The 18,064-nt window shown below is 37.7% G+C and overlaps 1 protein-coding gene across 4 annotated transcripts in view; it reads right to left on the reverse strand.

The window, feature by feature from the left end:
- Positions 1–4,890: 4,890 nt before the first annotated feature.
- NAA35 (N-alpha-acetyltransferase 35, NatC auxiliary subunit) overlaps positions 4,891–18,064 on the reverse strand; it is a 93,617-nt gene continuing 80,443 nt past the window's right edge. For all 4 annotated transcript variants that reach the window (XM_058565507.1, XM_058565506.1, XM_058565505.1 and 1 more), the window contains exons 15-23: positions 16,873–16,939; positions 15,480–15,578; positions 14,695–14,873; positions 11,597–11,733; positions 10,681–10,748; positions 9,796–9,936; positions 9,270–9,392; positions 6,202–6,282; positions 4,891–5,290 (exon numbers count right to left, since the gene is read on the reverse strand). In XM_058565507.1, the coding sequence (XP_058421490.1) occupies positions 5,231–5,290; positions 6,202–6,282; positions 9,270–9,392; positions 9,796–9,936; positions 10,681–10,748; positions 11,597–11,733; positions 14,695–14,873; positions 15,480–15,578; positions 16,873–16,939 (955 nt within the window). In that variant the 3' untranslated portion in view covers positions 4,891–5,230. The remainder of the gene's footprint in view (positions 5,291–6,201; positions 6,283–9,269; positions 9,393–9,795; positions 9,937–10,680; positions 10,749–11,596; positions 11,734–14,694; positions 14,874–15,479; positions 15,579–16,872; positions 16,940–18,064) is intronic.

The following is an 18,064-nucleotide window of genomic DNA, read 5'->3' on the forward strand; positions in this document are numbered from 1 at the left end:
TCATTCAAAAGTTATTCTAGAAGTCAACAGATAACCTGTGATCAGAACAAAGCACCACATTTTCCTTTAAACTTGGCTAAGTTTGAATTTTAAACAGAAGGTTGCAGGTACTACATCTTTATCTTTGCAGTAATTTAGAGTTGTTGCATAATAACTTGATCCTCCAAAAGCTGATAAATTCTCTTTTTAAATGTAATACCAGTCCTCTGGTATTAGCAGAGGACTACAGTGTAAAGGAATGCATAGGTGGACTGGTTCAATATCTGACAGGTCATTTCAACACTTGAAAGCAAATTTTTAAAACACCTTTGGCAGCTATAGGACGACAAAAATATTCAGTCATCCAAAGTTTATTTTATGGTTTCTTATCTCAATAGCAGCTAGTTCTGGTTCCCTACCCTCGTTAGATTTGAAAGTATTTGATAGCTAACTTGTGCTTAGGTTGATGTGCAAATATCAGACAAATCAACCATTTTCATCAGCTGAAGCAAGCCGTTTAGGGGAAAGGCCACCAGACTCCAACTTGCCACCTCCAAATTCCTCTGCACTGCTAGCCTCCTGTGTTCTCACCACCAAGTGTCTCTCCTAGCAAAGGCAGCCTTCCCACTGCCCTAGTAGTCTTGTACCTTTTCTGTGCAGTTTTCGCTAGGATAGCTCATTACCATCAGGATGTCTTTTGCATCTTAAAAAACATCCACATCCCGGGGCCGGCCCGGTGGCGCAGGCGGTTGAGTGCGCGCGCTCCGCTGCGGCGGCCCGGGGTTCGCTGGTTCGGATCCCGGGCGCGCACCGACGCACTGCTTGGCAAGCCATGCTGTGGCGGCGTCCCATGTAGGGTGGAGGAAGATGGGCACAGATGTTAGCCCAGGGCCGTCTTCCTCGGCAAAAAAAGAGGAGGATTGGCGGATGTTAGCACAGGGCTGATCTCCTCACAAAAAAAAAAAAAATCCACATCCCACTGAGTGAGCAGGTTCTGGAAAGATTAAGTCCCTTTTCTCAAATGTGTACTACAGCTGGGAAGACAGAAACAACTATTTAAATTACAACTAAAAGTGCTAAGTACTTTTGAGGGGTTTGGCCTAAACCAGGAGATGGAGGAGCCTTCCCTGAGTATGTGACAGTTCAGCTGTAACTTGAAGGACGAGGAGAAATTGGCCAGAAGAGGCTTAGTAGTCAGGGGAGGCAGTGCAGCTGCAGCTTGAGAAGCCAATGGGAGAGGGCAGAAATGAAGTGGCCAGATGGGGCATTCCTGGGTGAGGACTGTCATTGACCAGAGAACAGTGACTCTGTTATGATCATATCAGCTCCTCCAAGAACACGCCGGGGCACATATGAACGTGGGCAAGTCACTTCTTCACAGCCAAGCTGACTGTCTGCATTACTTCACCCTGCTCGCTACCCCTCCGCTTGCTTTCCCGCTTCTGCCTCACCTCTTCAGGAAAGGGCCTTCACTCTTGTTGCCAGCAATCTTTATGTGCCAAATCCAATGGGCCCATTTTGGTCCTTATCTTACTGGCTTCGTAGCTGTATGTGGCCCTGCATTCTGTTAATTTTCCTGCTAAGTCTCCTTCACAGGCTTTGTCCAGTGCCCCGAGGCATGGCCAGAAAGGAACTTTCCTCCCTGGCATCCTTTGACCAATAATGTCTTTCTTAGCTAGAAGAGTCAGTCTTGTGAACACAAAACAGTGAAACAGAAATTTGCCAAAGGGTGGCATGGCATGGTTTTTAGGCGCTCACTTCTCTCAGCCTGTCTCATCGCCTATCTGCTGCCTCCCCATTCCCTGCCTCACTCTTAGAACTTGGCTATCCCAACTCTGTTCCTAGGGACCTATCTCAGTCCCATCTACATGCTCCCTGAGCAACTGCAACCTCCAGACAAGGCTTGAATCTACATCTCTGCCGACACATCTCCACCCAAGAATGCACCTTTCCGCTCCAGACCAAACTACCTGCTGTCCTCACCAGGATGTCCCAAAAACATCTCAACGTCTAAAGCAATCTTTATCCCCAAACGTACTCCTCTATTTTGTTTACATAAGCAAATGGCACCATATCCATCTAGTTGCCAAAGCCATAAAACCTATGAATAATCACCCTTGATTCCCACACAAACTTGCACTCATTTACCAAGTCAAGTCTTGTACCTCGTACATCTTTTGATTCCATCCACCTCCTCCACTCCCTCCGCCACTACCTTAATTAAGACCACCATGTTCTCTCACCTAACCAGATTTCCTGCCTCCAGTCCTGCCCCCTTTTGAACCAGTCTTCTTGGGCAAACATATCTGATTTGACCCGTCATTTCCCTGCATCAGACCTTTCAGTAGTATCCACCAATAAATATCAGACTCAAGTCCAAATTCATTAATTGGCTTCCCAGTTCTGGAGGCTTGGCCTTCCCTTATCTCCCAATCTTCTCTCTCCAATCCCTTGGCCTGCTCTACACTTTAGTCAGACTGCCACCATCTCACCTCCAGGCCTGTGTACATCCTGTTTCCCTGTCTAGGACCCCTTTACCAGCTAATACCTCTTTATTAGCCTTTGGGGCTCCAAGAGATGCTGACTTTCTCCATAAATCTTGGTGTGTGATGTGATTCTCCTATACGGCATACTCCATTTTCCTCAGTGCATTATAAATACCTGCTTGCTTTTCTGCATTAGTCATAAGGTTATAAACTCTGCGAGGAGAGAGGTCTTATTTCCCCCATCATTTTTTAGTACCTTGAATGATAAGAGTTCTAAAAAATGGTAAAGTTCTTAAAAAGGCAACTTTCTACTTTTCTGATTAGAAACCTGCAGTTAAAAAAAATACTAAAGCAACTTAAAACACACACGATTCTGTCATTAACATACACTAACAAATCTTTTACTTTTAGGTTGATAATGGGTTAACTTAGGAACACACTTTGCTCTTAGGAAGACCTAGGCCCAAAAAACAGCCTAGATGCTCTATAATTAGGCAGAACCCTTGCTCAGTCACTTTCATTTACACTAGCTGACCCCATTAGACCTACCTGTTAAAAACACCACAGCACGGGCCGGCCCTGTGGCTTAGCGGTTAAGTGCGTGCGCTCTGCTGCTGGTGGCCCGGGTTCGGATCCTGGGCGCGCACGGATGCACCGCTTCTCCGGCCATGCTGAGGCCGCGTCCCACATACAGCAACTAGAAGGATGTGCAACTATGACCTGCAACTATCTACTGGGGCTTTGGGGCGGGGGACGGGAAGGGGGAGGATTGGCAATAGATGTTAGCTCAGAGCCGGTCCTCCTCGGCAAAAAGAGGATTAGCATGGATGTTAGCTCAGGGCTGATCTTCCTCACAAAAAAAAAAAAAAAACACCAGAGCACCCTCTTAACTGACAGTGCACCATCAATGATCCATATTCTTCTTCCAACTTGCCTCAGGCTCTCGGTTGGCCAAATCTTGCTGCTCTGTTATCCTCTTTGCTTTTTCTTTTGATTCTTTCTTTCTTCTATTGCCTATTTCCCATCATTTCTTTGCCTTTTTTGTTTAAAGCTTTCAGAAATTACTAGCCAGAAACAGTGTTTTCCTTCTCAATTAACCAAATAAATACCAAAAGGTATTATTTTTATCTCTTCATAGCTTAAGTTTCTATTGTACAGACTACTATTTTTTTTTTTTTTTTTTTAAAGACTTCTGGGTTCTGAAATTTCAGGATGCCTAATGGCTGTTTCTGGATGACACACGTTACCACTCTTGGCAAAGAGAGCCAGTCTACTTCATTCGCTGAGAAGAGAGGAGTCAGGAAAGTTCTTACTCTAAAGTCGGCTCTGCTATAGCAGGCAAGAGTCAGGTTAAGTGCTTTTAAATTTCAGAAATCAAGTCTCAGTACTACTTTTGCAAGAAAGGTGTCAAATCAGAGTTAAGATATTTGAAGCTCAGAACTCTTTTTACCACAGACCAAATATAAAACTGTTGCTAGTCTTGGGGTAAACCAAAAGCCAATTTAAGCCACAGTCTCATTCTTCTCATGGTATTGCCCCCCTACGGAGGACAAAAGGGAAGGCCTCTAGAGACTTGACAGCTGCCATGGCACCATGAGATAAAAGAGCAGAGCAGAGACAGGAAGAGGAATGAGCAGCAAAGGAAGGGAGGAGCCTCTGGCACTGGGTACTTGTAGGTACAGGTGGACTTATGTCAATTTCCAAAGCCAGAGTACACTCGGAAAGACCCCGTTTGAAAACGTTTCACGGGTTAAACTGAATCTGAAGTTGTAAACAAAAAGGAGTATGCCATGTTTAAACCTAGCCCTAAAAATTAACAATCTACACATTCTTACCTTTTGAATAATGTCACTAGCAAACATGATGTGTAATCTTTTAAAAGTGCCAAAAGTAACAAAGGATGTTTTTTAAAACATCTACACTCTTAAAGGTATATAATTTAAGATATCATAACACATAAAATCACAATCCTCGTGTAATTTAGTCTCCCTATATAGTTTAGAGGTCTCCCAAAAAATCTCTAATTGTATTTTGCCAAAATCCCATACAAGTGGGTTTTTTTTTTTTTTTTTTGGTGAGGAAGATTGGCCCTGAGCTAACATCTGTTGCCAATCTTCCTCTTTTTGCTTGAGGAAGATCACCACCAAGCTAACATCATCTGTCACCAATCTTCCTCTATTTTGGATGTGGGATGCCGCCACAGCATGGCTTGATGAGCAGTATGTAGGTCCACGCCCAGGATCCGAACCAGTGAACCCCAGGCTGCGAAGCAGAGCACGTGAACTTAACCACTACACCACCCGGCCAGTCCCCATACAAATGTTTAATAAGGATAATTCGTGTTTGAACTACTCAAATGGTAAGAGTAAACACCTTCAGTTCTTAACATGTATCAAGAAAGTGCTATTGTTTTTCATCACCAGTATGCATTTTTTTGTCAAGAAATTTATTAACCTTTACAAACACTATTTTCACTCAATCATTCATAAAAAATGATTTATGATTAAATCTGTAATAAAACCATATAACGTTCATCAATGCATTCAATAAGACCAGTTTCACCCATGGAACATAATAAACCACTTTAAAACAGCAGTTTTCATTCACGTCATATAAGGCTGTCAAATTAAAAGTATTCCTTATAATGGGTTGTTATCCAAGAAATCCATTTCACTTCATGTTATGTGGTAAGACTGATGGATGGATCCTCTAAGAGTAGACTGAAAGTAGATTCTCCTCCTTTACGGTCACTTTTTCAGTCTCTCTCACACAAGTTTCACAACAGGAAAATATCTGTGAGCAGAGAAATCAAATTCGGGAGGAATCTGTAAAAAAAAAAAAAAACCAGAAAGTCAATTAATGTATCTAAAAATATTCAGATAGTGAACAAAAGCCTATTTTAATTTCAGAGTTTCTCGAGTTTTTGGAGATAAGGCAGCAAAAAAGCAATTGGTTTAATGACAAAAAAGTTAAGTTAGGAACTAAGCTGGAGGGAAAACAAATGATCAGCTTATCTCTGAGTTTATGAAGGCCATTAGGAAAACATGCTGACTAGCTGTTTTCTATCTTCAGAGAATAGTTAACAAAGGAAAATGGACTTAAATTCAGGAGATTTGTTGGTTCCAGGGTCACTGATAGTACCGAGCAATGAAATGAAAGGCACTGGTAAAGCAGAGCAGGAGATAAGGAAGATAGGTAACAGAAAAGCAATGGGAGTAAACAAAGAGAGGTATGTATAATGGGCAAATGCCACCAAAAATGCCTCATCAGTTGGCCTCTTACACAATGCAGAACTTCTGGACTGAATGTTGATATAGCACTGATGATATACCAACATTACCAAGGGAGCTTACAGAATCTTCCATCTCCTGAACCATTAAAAAAAAGTCTTTAGTCATTGAAGCATTCACTTTTCTAAAGACAGATGACTTTTTAAATACCTCTCCCATAAATTTGTACACATTTTCTTTTTTACCCGAAGTTATTCAATAATTTACACAGGGGGAGGGAGGAGAATGGAAGGGTAGACTTTAGAAATTTTAAATCAACAAAATCTGTAAGTTTCAAGGCAAAATGGCAAGCTCTAGTTAATTCATTTTCTGCAACAGAACCTCTTTTAGGATGATTTTTATGAGTGTTTTAACTTCTTTTGTAATAATATTTATGTATTTTATTGGGGAAAATAAGAAGTTTTATAACAATTTAAGACCGTTTATTTTCCCCACAATATACTTACCTTAGATTCCTTTTTGTGTCCTCCTGCCAATAACTTCATAACCACAAAGTTGGGTTTGGCAACCTTTAAAATTCTATTGACCTAAACAATGAGAGCAACAGTAAGCTATTAAAACATAAAATTCAGTCAAAACGTCTCTATATTATAGATACTAATAAGAACTTTGCATAAGTGTTGATATTTTATTAAATAAAGGCAATTTAAAAATAAAAACGTGAACAAACATCATACTTCTTTTAGTAACACAGAACTCTACTTCAGCCAACTCTGAAAACCTGAAAGGGCTAACGTATCTTGCTTTCATTAAAACAAAGGAACACGAGGCTGCAAAGTCCTGTAAAAGCAGCACAGTAGAGAGTTCGGGGCATGGACTCTGGAGTTAGGCTGTCTGTTCTCAAGTTCCAGCTTTGCCACTCACTAGCTATGAAACTTCTGGAAGTTCTCTAACCTCTCTGTTCCTCAGTTTCTTCATCTGTAAAAATGGGGATAATAATTTTACCTATCCCACAAAGATTTGCTGTGAGGATTAAACAAGTTAATGCTTGTTAACTTGGAGGTAGGTAGTAAGTGGCAGGTAGTAAGTGTCCTTTAAACGTGTGTTATTATTTCTGACTACCACTTGTCTAAAAGGCTTCACTTGAACACATGAAAAACAATGGAATGGAATACTGCATTTCTTTTAAGAAGGAGTAATGGGCAACCTGCAAGTTCGCACTGCCTTCTTACTGACCTCTCTCTAGAAACGCACGTCCAAGTTCACGACCTGCTCCTCCTCAGCTCCAGATCACCCATCCACCTGCTTAGATGACAGCTCTATTTTGGCATCCAATAGGCACGTCCAAAACTGAGCTCTTGACCTCCCCACCTGCAGTGTTCCCCACATGACTCAATCCATTCAGGTGCTCAGGCCAAAAACCCAGAAGTCATCCTTGACTCCTCTTTTCTCTCACCCCACATCCAATCCATCAATCAATCCTGTTGGCTTGACCTTAAAACACATGGAGAGCGCAAGCACTTCTGCTCGCCTCCATCTCTCACTTGGTTACTGCTACGGCTACTAACTGGCCCCCCGGCTTCCACCCTTGGCCCCAGCACAGTATGAAAACAGAACAGTGGCCAGAAAGATCCTGTAGAACCTAAATGAGATCTGGTCATTCCTCTACTCAAAACCCTCCAAGATGCTCACCCTCTTGTTCACACCATGCCAGCCCACCAGTCAGTCCTTAGTTGTTCTTCAAATACTCCACACACACCCCTGCCTTGGCGCCTTCACACATGTGGATCTTTCTCCATCCTGGGATGGCCACATGACTTGCTTCTTCACTCTTTTTTTTTTTTTTGTGAGGAAGATCGGCCCTGAGCTAACATCTGCCAATCCTCCTCTTTTTGCTGAGGAAGACTGGCCCTGGGCTAACATCCATGCCCATCTTCCTCCACTTTATATGGGACGCCACCACAGCATGGCTTGACAAGCAGTGCGTCGGTGCGCGCCCAGGATACCAACTGGCGAACCCCAGGCCACCACAGTGGAATGTGCGCACTTAACTGCTTGCGCCACCGGGCCAGCCCCCACTTCTTCACTCTCTTCCAGGATTTGCTCAAAGCCCACTTTATTTAAAAATGCCTAATCGCTTCCACCTGTCTACCTCCTGTAGCATTTGCTATCCCCATTCCTAGCTTGATTTTTCTTCATAGTACTTATGATTCTCTACTACCGTATTATTTATTTACTTACTTACTGTCTGCAATACATCACCCTCCCCCGCCCCCAGGAGGGCCCGGATTTTTTTTCCCCACTGCTAGAACCTACCACAGTGCTGGGGGCATAGTAGGCACTCAACAAATATTTGTTGAATAAATGAATGAAGTCCACTAAAAGAAATATGCCATTTATTACAGATATCTTTCTCTAATTTTTACACTTCTGTTCTTTTATTTTCACTTGTTACATGATCATAATGGTAAAAAGATAGTCTATCTCCTATTCCTGTTCCCCAAGGCACTCAGCTCCCCTCCCAAGAAGCAAACACTGTTGTTAATTCTTATATATCTTTCCAGAGACGTTATAATACTCACCTCCTTTGATTGAAATGGCAGCAGACTATACACACCGTTTATCTAGCTTTTTATACCTCTTATATCTTGAAGAACATTCCATTACAGTACATAAAGAACTTCCTTGTCCTTTTTAAGGCTTGATAGTATTCCATTGTATGTAGTATCGTAATTCAACAGTCCCCTGTTGATGGATACTAAAGTTTCTTCATTTTTTGCTATTAGAAATCCTGCTGCAATGAATACTCTTGTATATTCATCACTTTCCTCACTTCCACATGTGCACATGTAAGATAAATCCTAAGAGGCAGAGTTGCTGGGCCTAAGCATTTGTGATTTTTGACAAATATTGCTCAACTACTCTTCCATGGAGGTTGTACCAAGAGATACTCCCCAAAAAGGTCTGTTACAGGTAACTCTCATTTACAAAATAAATGCATTTCAATATAATCAGGTATATAGCAAATTATGAAAATAACAAAAGCCTGAAACAATATTTTGCAAGTTCTAAGCTATGCAGAATGATATCTCAAAATAAAGTCTTCAAAAGACAATAGTCTTAAGTGGAATAAGGTGGTTTTTACTTCCTGCAGTAACTGACCAGTCTTTTTTTCAGATTTAAGATTTATATAATTATATTTTAATCTAGTAAACTATAGGTTAAAATAAAAAAATTTAAATGCTAACATTTCCAAACTGTGGCCCAAACTAGATCTTATTTCTGTTCTTCCTACTCACTTTATGGTTCTAAGTCTTAATTCCTCTTTGCATTGATTTCCGAATTTACACAAAGGAAGTATTTATGTCACCTCTTTCATCAAATAATTTTAAGTCTGACAAAGTTAAGTTAACAAAGCCATTTGAAATCTTTGGCAGAAACATGACAGGCTGCATTTATTAATATTATTTTCATTTCATTTTAGTTCATTTTTATAATGAAACTATTATCCAATAGTAAGATATGTACTTCCTGCCAAGTTTTTCCTCTAGAAATACTGTGACTGCGGTCTTACCTCATGGTCTGGGTTTGGGATATTTTCCAGTATCATTTTTGCCTGCTGAAAGTGCTTACTAGCTGCCACATACAGTTCAGGAGACTGAGGAGGAGGGCTGTATTTATTGAGGTCAGACATTTCCTAAAAAGGGTTCGGAAATACTATTATTCAAAACATGTTTAACATGAAAAAACTCTACCTTTTTAATTAAAGAATTCTACACTGACTATCCATCCACATATAGACACTGAAGCAAACAATCAGCATTATGTCCCATTTTTTCCTATGTAATATTCAATTCTCAACCTTCATATGCTACCTCATATTATTCTGATACTTAAATAACTGATAATGTGATGAATGCATCCCAAAAAAGCCAAATAATTTTCACATTATTTAAAATTGCCATTTTATCACCTTGTCCCTCTGGTCCAGTGAGTTTGATTTGACTGTCTATTTTAACAAAATGGCTAGGTACAAACAGCACATCTCTCAGAAGGTCTAAGACTAACTATTTTACAATGACTTTCAAGAGCAGGTTCACCTTGAACTGTAGATAGTGCACTGGCGGTGGTGTCATTACACTGTTGAATGGAGCAAATCTGTGCTCATATCGAACTTGTTCACTATCAAGCTCAAACTTGGGTTTTCGTACTTTGCCATCCATGTCAAATGCTACCATGGTCTACAGGAAAAAGAGAATGAGAAAAAAGATATGTCAATATGAAAAAGTGAACATTCTCATTAATACAGAATAGAAAGCAATCAGCAATCTACACATAGCTAATACAAAGCTCAGAAATTAGAAATAGGAAAACTGGCTTTAGTATCCATTTTTATGTTATATGCCATCATTTATACAAAAAAATTTCAAGTTCTAGTGTTTACCATATTACTATGGTAATTTGGTGAATTTAAATTTAATTTCCCAGGGAAATTATACTACATGCACATTATTCTTCCATGCCTCATGCTTTTACAATAGCCTTGAAACCTTCAAGTAAAAGCTTCTGAAGAAACAAGTAGCATATAATTTTTATAAGAAATAGGCACTGTTTTTCAAACAGAAGTCCATGTTCTGTTTTATGTATTTTAATGTAGGCTACCTAAAGTCATTTCTTGAATTGCCATGTACAACTTAAGAGTTAGTACTATATGGGCCGGCCCCGTGGCTTAGCAGTTAAGTGCGCATGCTCCGCTGCTGGCAGCCCGGGTTGGGATCTCGGGCGTGCACCGACACACTGCTTCTCCGGCCATGCTGAGGCCGCGTCCCACATACAGCAACTAGAAGGATGTGCAACTATGACATACAGCTATCTACTGGGGCTTTGGGGGAAAAATAAAGAAATAAAATTAAAAAAAAAAAAAAATATATATATATATAATGGTAATGCAGCTAAAAAACAGAACTTCATTTTCAACAACTTACTTTAAACATTCCAGCACACATGTTCTGATATGCCTGGCTCATTGTGATCTCTCGGCTCAATGGACGAACTGTAATTAGGAAGAAAATCACTCATACTCTTTTCCCCTCCTCTTGAATTATTGCAGGAGAAAATCCAATTTAAAAGAGTCTTTCACCTTGTTTACTAAATTAAAATTTCAAATAGTTTGTTCCTACAGGCTAAATTTTAAGGCCAAAATCTACAAATAATAAAATATAAATGAAAAGATAAACAATAATTATTTTCCAAAATAGCTAATACCATAAAATTTTAGTATTAAGTATTTTAACTTCTGAATTCGCCATACAGCGACAACCTCTTATATAGGAAACCCAAACAGTCATTTAATGACCCACCCAAACTTTTGAGATCCTACGGAAATACAAAGTAATATTTTATAACAATAGCATATCTGTACTCTTCCATGAGGGATTAATAGGGCAGTCCCTTGGAAACATTTCTTTCTCCTCATGGTCCTTGGGTGGTGTGCCAAGGTGCTCTGTGAGCATCTTTCTGTGCAGACTATAAGCACAACTCCAGATCTACTTCCCTCCTGAGCTGTCAGCCTTCAGTCAAAAGAAGATCAAAGGTCTCCTGCTGTCTTGTTCCTTAACCTATCTTGCTCCATGTAGCTACTTCTTGTCCTAAGGTCCTCTGACACATGGAATAGCAAAGAAGAAAAAAAGAAAAGCAAGAAAAGGAACCAAAAAGGCTCATATCACTAATATTGAGATTCAGTTTCTACCTTATACTTTCTAAAGAGAAGATGGGGGATAATTAAAATATGACTAATTCATCCATTACAATGCACAGGTAGCTCTCCATCTACTTATTTGTAGAAATTAAGGTGCACTACAGTGTTATTTATTGCTTAAGTTTAAAGATAATCCACAACACCTTTCTTCTTTTTCTTTGTTTTTTTACTGCTACGGCCTTTCTGCTGTTCTTCCATTATCCTTTCCTCTGCCATTTGAGAGCCATCGGCACGACTTAATGTCGACATCAACCATGCATAAAGGAATTCAGAGAGATACCTTAAAGGAAACAAAATGCTGGTTAATGGTAGATGTCTAAATGAGATGGCCTGATCAGCACATGTATTGGTACTAATAAAGACATATTTTTTATAATGTTTTAGAATTTTATTTTTTAAAATAAGATTATCTAATTAGATAGTTAATAGAGTAGATCTTACAAGAAATGAGCATTACAAATGATTAACTTTCCATTTCTTGTTGCCATACAATATTGAAAATTTCTGTTTTATTTCCTACACTGATACGCATTTTACAACTTTTCAAAAGATTTCTTGATAATTATATTTTTATATATATATATGTGTGTAAATCAAATGAATGCCCCTTAAATTGTTTTTACTATATCAGGACACACTTCACCTAAAACCTCTTAAGTAAATATTTTATTTTCCTATTAATGGCAAAAGAAAGTAAATACATACAGAAAAAATTTTAAAATATATGCATTATACAAAATGATTCTAAAAAATTAACAACATGCAGGCTTGTAAATACTTGTGTTTATTCAATAAACGAAATGTGAAACAGATTATTCCACTGGATACTAATTTTTCAGAATTTTAAACTAAACAACACTACATTCTCCTAAGAAAAGCAGTTCAAATCTAGGATATGAATATATATACTTTATGATATAATCCATAATAAATAAAATTAAGGACCACTAGTACAATAGGTGAAAATCAAAGATTTATAAGAAATTTTATTATGATCAAGTTTGAGTGTATAATGCCTATTTCCAAAATTTTCCAAAAAGTTGTAAGGCAGGTTACAACATTAAAACACATACAAAGAAGAACATTTTACAGCAAAACAAAACAAAAACTAATGAAAAGATACACCTGGAATGACTTAGGTACTATATTTTAAAGCTAAACTGAGCACTATGCTTCCTGGCAGCAAAGGCAAACTGGGAAATATATTTTTATTTGATTTAAAAAAGCATATAATTTCCTATAAAGAGAAAATAATTCCCGACAATGAATTTAAGAAAAATATTTATTATAGTATCCTTTTATGGAATACAAATGAATTTCTTTTCCCTATCACACTACAAAATCTGAGGGTCTGTAATCCAAACTCAATGAGAGGATTTCTATAGGGAACTAATGCTTCCTTCTTCCTTCTGACTATCTAACCCAAGGACAGATAAGTAAAGGGGATAGCTGGCAGGACTCAGGTCTTTCCTCTCAAATATCAGATATCTCAATGAGCTTTTAAGTGCTTTATCAAAATCAAAACACAATTATACCTAAGGAAAGTCAGAGTGCTGATATTCTATACAAGTGGTTCTCAATTGTGATCCCTGGACCAGCAACAGTATCACCAGGGAACTGAGTTAGAAATGCAAACGACTAGGTCCTCCCCTAGAGCTACTAAACCAGGAACTCGAGGGACAGAGCCTAGCAAGTTGTATATTAATACGCTTTCCAAGTGATTATGATGTATGCTAAAGTTAAGAATCATTGTTCTCTACTGTTGATTTTAAAAGGGTCCACATGCTTTAGGGATCATATTCATGAACAACAACAATTATCTTGTGAAAATGTAGGAGCCCAATCAGTAATTTTGAAACTAAAAAGCAGTTAAAACTAGCATGAAAGTAGATCACTAGGGTACTTATAAATGGAACTAAAATCTCTTTCACTAACAAGAAAAGAAATTACTCTGCTCAGGTATGCAGCAGTCTTTTCTAATTCTAATTTCTAAATTTCTAATGGATCATTTACCTGAATATCATTATTTGCCAATTCTTTGCGCCAAAAAGCATATAAAAATTGTATTTTGAGAAATCAAGAGCACAAAAGCTTCCAATTAGCGGCCTCACACCACAAAAGAAAAGAACTTGAGCATGTTCCCCTATAAAATGCCTGGTTTGAGTAGGAATGTCTGTTATAATAACATAATATAATAATAAAATGTATCCCAAGTAGCTATAACAACACCGTTGCTAAGAGTGATTTGTTATCTATATAAATGTTGGAGAATATATCAAATATTATTATTCTCATATTATTATAGTTGATGCTCAAATACAATTTTCATAGCCAAGAGTTATCTGTTAACTGCAGCCATGATAACAAAACCATGTCTACAGCGTGGAAGAGAATTACTTTCCTTCCTTCATAGCAGTGACTCTAGGGAATATACACTATCTTAATTACTAAGTTCAATTATTTAAATATGAGTTAAAAAAATGAAATATATTAAGATCTAATATGATATACAAAACTTAGTTGTTTGTGATGGGCAATAATGGTCATTACTACTTATATACCACCATGCTTTGCCAGACTAAGAAAAAGATTCAAGATAACTGAATTCATTAGCTCTAATTTTCTTAGTTTATTTTCTATCTGTGACAGCTTTTCCATGCCTAAAATATTCTCAAGCATCCCCTTAACTAGGTTTATCTCATCTCCAAGTGAAAGTGAAAAAGTACTCTGCTAAGGATCATCTCTTATCAACTCCTTCAAAACTCCTGAGACAAATCCTCAGGGCGATAGTTTACAACAGATAAGCTCCCAATGATAATCTTAGCCATGATTTCTTCTCAGAAGAAAGATCTGGTTCAAATTTTGAACCTTAATTCAGTTAAGTACATTCCACAGCTAGTGCCTAGTGTCACAGAATTCAGGGCAAAATGTGTGTTAATTTTTCTCCCTAGAAACAGATAAAAGCTCTTCAAGTAATCCATTTACTTTGGAGCCACTTTTATTGGTAATTTTTAAACAAATATTCAAATGGCTGGAAAAAATATATTTGTACAGTGTCATGTCACTTAAAGATGTTCAAGATGATCTCACTCTAATTTTCAATAGATATTTTTCAATTGTCCCACAACTAAAGTTAAAATACACTAAACGAAAAAGTACCCTGAAATCATACTCTACAGATGCTCTCTCAGATCCTATCTACCCCACCCGCCACCAATTTTCACTCAAATTGTTCTCTTACCAATATATGTAATAGTACTCGTGCATGCTGTAGAGTTCCAATTCAAAGCCACTTAGAAGATACTGTATCATAATGCGAAGGTTATGGTAAAGGACCCAGGTACCTAAACAGGCCAAATGTTGCCTTTGGGGTTCCTGTTTCAACAGCATAGTGTGAAGAGCTGCATCAACCTTCTCTGCCTATCACAATAAAATGTCATAACATTAACTTTCTTTATAAGGTAATGAGAATTATAAAAAAGTAAACAGCTAAAAACAGCATAAAAGCAGAAAATATAAATCTCATCACCTACAGAATTCATACTTTTACACACATTTTTGGTTAGGTTTACATTCAAACTTCTCATTTCACAATGGATAACATTTACCTGAACACTACCTAATCTAAAAAGACATCCATTTTATAGGCTGAAAACACAAATAATTGACTTCAGGTCTTTAGTTATATTATCAATACTGCTGCTGCTCACAAACTACTTTAAGATTACTATATTTTTATTATAATGTGAACCTGCTATAAAACTATGGTTCTACATATATTTTATAATTTATCCTGGTTATCAAAGAAATAATTTAAGATATTCCTCAGGTTGGATTATTGTTCTGTTTCTTTTTATAAACCCTTTCTTTGGTATATGTAATTGTTACATTTTAAGTAAAAAGGCAATTCACCACACTGAAAAATGAAATAGTCACAATACGGTTCCAAAGAACTGGTTTTACAAATCTGGTCAAGTTACACGAATTGCTTAATTTTATAAGGGAGGGCAACTTGTTGGCTCTTACCTCATCTTGCAAGGTAGCAAATTCTTCAAGAATATGACCAAGCTTGTCTCTCTGTCGAGCCCTGTTATGTCCATGGATCTGAATAAGACTACAGAATGGCTGCAATACACATACAATTTGTTAACCGTCAACATGAAATACCCTGATACTAAAGAAAATTAACATTCCAAGTTTTCAAAATCTGGTTTAAGGGGAAAAAAACTGCTGTGCATATAAGAATCATGTCTACATATACTCTTTTACATAGGTATTTCTTTTCAAGAAACTCAACACCAGAATTTATCAATAGCTAGAGGAAAGTGGCTGATTATGAAACTGGTTTCCATATGGCAAAAACATCATCCTTCAATCTTTAGATATCTTCCCACAATTTCAAAAGGGCAGTTTCTTTTCTGCTTATTTCAAGCCAAAAGCCAATGTTTATGGCTGACATTTCTGTTCTGCTTTAAACATACCAGAATGCCTAATAATTATAAGGCTTGAGTAATGGCTAATACCTATAAACGCTGACTGAGGTTCTTCTATTCCTACTCTATTTATACAGTATTCTCATAGAAAATATGATAACATTTCACTAATCAGACAATAGACATGAATGGTAGGATGGTGTGATTTAAGAAGTATGAATTTTAAGATTCTTTAGGGATAATACTGTTTTACATTTCTATACTTTGACAGATATTATCTCATTTGATGAATAACTAGCCTGTAAGAGGTATAAAGGTGGTATTAACATTTCACTTTTTAAAGATTGGGAAGATTACAGAAAAGTAAAGTTATCTGCCCGGTAATGATAAAATGCTAGTGATAAAAATAGTCTTTTATTGATTTTCCTTTCAACACACCATACTGCCTCCTAAATATATATTTAGTAACTGGAATTAGAGCCCAAAGAGCTGTCTATAAAGAGCTTATAATTAAGAACGATTTATAATTAATTTAATCCACTATAAGGTTAGTATTTTTTCCTAATTACTTGTGTTTTGAAAAAAGTTTGTGATCTCATCTAAATCAATAATTTTAATTTTACTACAATCCTGTTCATTAAGGTAGTACAAAGTTATTCCCTGGAGCTGTTACATGCATTCTTTGTTTATGAGGTCAAAAATAGGTCAAGTTTTCGTGTCCATTTACAAAACACGTGACAGCTGCTGTTTTCCCAGATGGGGCTCATAACTTAGCCTGTTTATGTGGTCCCTGAAGGCTAGAGTAAGAGGGCATCAAAAGGTGCCTCAGTGTCTAACAACCTGCCAGGAGACTATAGGTTATGAAGCTCTCCACTTGAGTCTAAGATATGTTAGATGAAAAAATAGCAGAAATAAATGCTACTGAAGGAATTACACCCTGCAATTTTTAAAGTATCCATCACAATGATCCAAACTGTAGTCCTTACCCGAACACAGTGAGTAACAAAGGAGTCAATACAGTCCTTAGCCTGGTGATTATTATATAGGCAGCATCTGTAAGAAAATATTCACGTTATTAAAATCAAACTATTTGGCCTAGAAAAAGCAGCAGTGATTACTGTAGGTGCTACCAACACACAGGGAAGGTGGAAAAAAAGAGAAAATGGAACCAAATACATTACTAAGTTGAAGACTGCTAGCATTAGATTAAGAAATATTTCACTATTACTATGTTTTCACACAATAATGTGCAATATTTCCAATTCCTTTAGTTCTCTATGTGGCCCATCAGAGTTGGACCCATTAAGATCAAATTAACAAGAAGGAAAATTCCAAAGTTGCACTTTTCCCTTACCTTACTCCAATGTCATTTATTTTCCTATAACTGATACCCTCATGGACTGTGCTCATAATAGTAATTACAGAGAAAATGCTATAGAGAATCCCAATTTTTTCAAGATGTATCTACATTCCCAACCACTGGCCAAAATCATTACCGATACATCCCTCTGGCACCTCATTTTCTATCCTCACAAACTGGTTTCCCTGTGGTGTTCCTTATCTCAGTTAATAGCATTACATCTTGAGTAATGCCTTCCTAAGCAATCTGGGAGGATCTGCTACTTACTTGTCCCTGGAGGAAATGCAAGGGCTGAATAGACGGGAAGATTTTTTTTTCCCCCTATCCTTGAGGTAGGAGGACAGTAGCCTTTGCACCTAACGAGATGGGAAGAAGCCAAGACTTCCTCCTGGTGCACTGATAGGAGCTGACATCTTGCTACTCCTAAGTGTTTGCCATAACTGAGCAATGTGACCAGAGCCTCAAAGATAAACAGAGCCATGATCATGCAACAGAAAATGACAGTGCACGCAGCAGCCAGGAGGAAAAAAAATGCAGAACACCTAGAACAAATGGTGGTGAAAAAGAAGTGCTGGAAGGTTCATTACAACTTTAACTCCAAAGTGAGAAAATTACTTGAGGTGACTAAAATAAAGCACTAAAAAAAACAAAAGACTTTCTGGATCTGAAAATTACAACTTCAAGTTTAAAAATTCAGTAGATGAAAAATGCTCACTAGCAGCCTTGAAGATCAACAGGAAGAACTTTCTTACAACACAGCAAAAATAACAAAAAGATAAATGCTGGTGCCGGCCCAGTGGCGCAAGCGGTTAAGTATG

Source organism: Diceros bicornis, chromosome 22 (genome assembly GCF_020826845.1).
Source record: "Diceros bicornis minor isolate mBicDic1 chromosome 22, mDicBic1.mat.cur, whole genome shotgun sequence".
Classification (NCBI taxonomy): domain Eukaryota; kingdom Metazoa; phylum Chordata; class Mammalia; order Perissodactyla; family Rhinocerotidae; genus Diceros; species Diceros bicornis.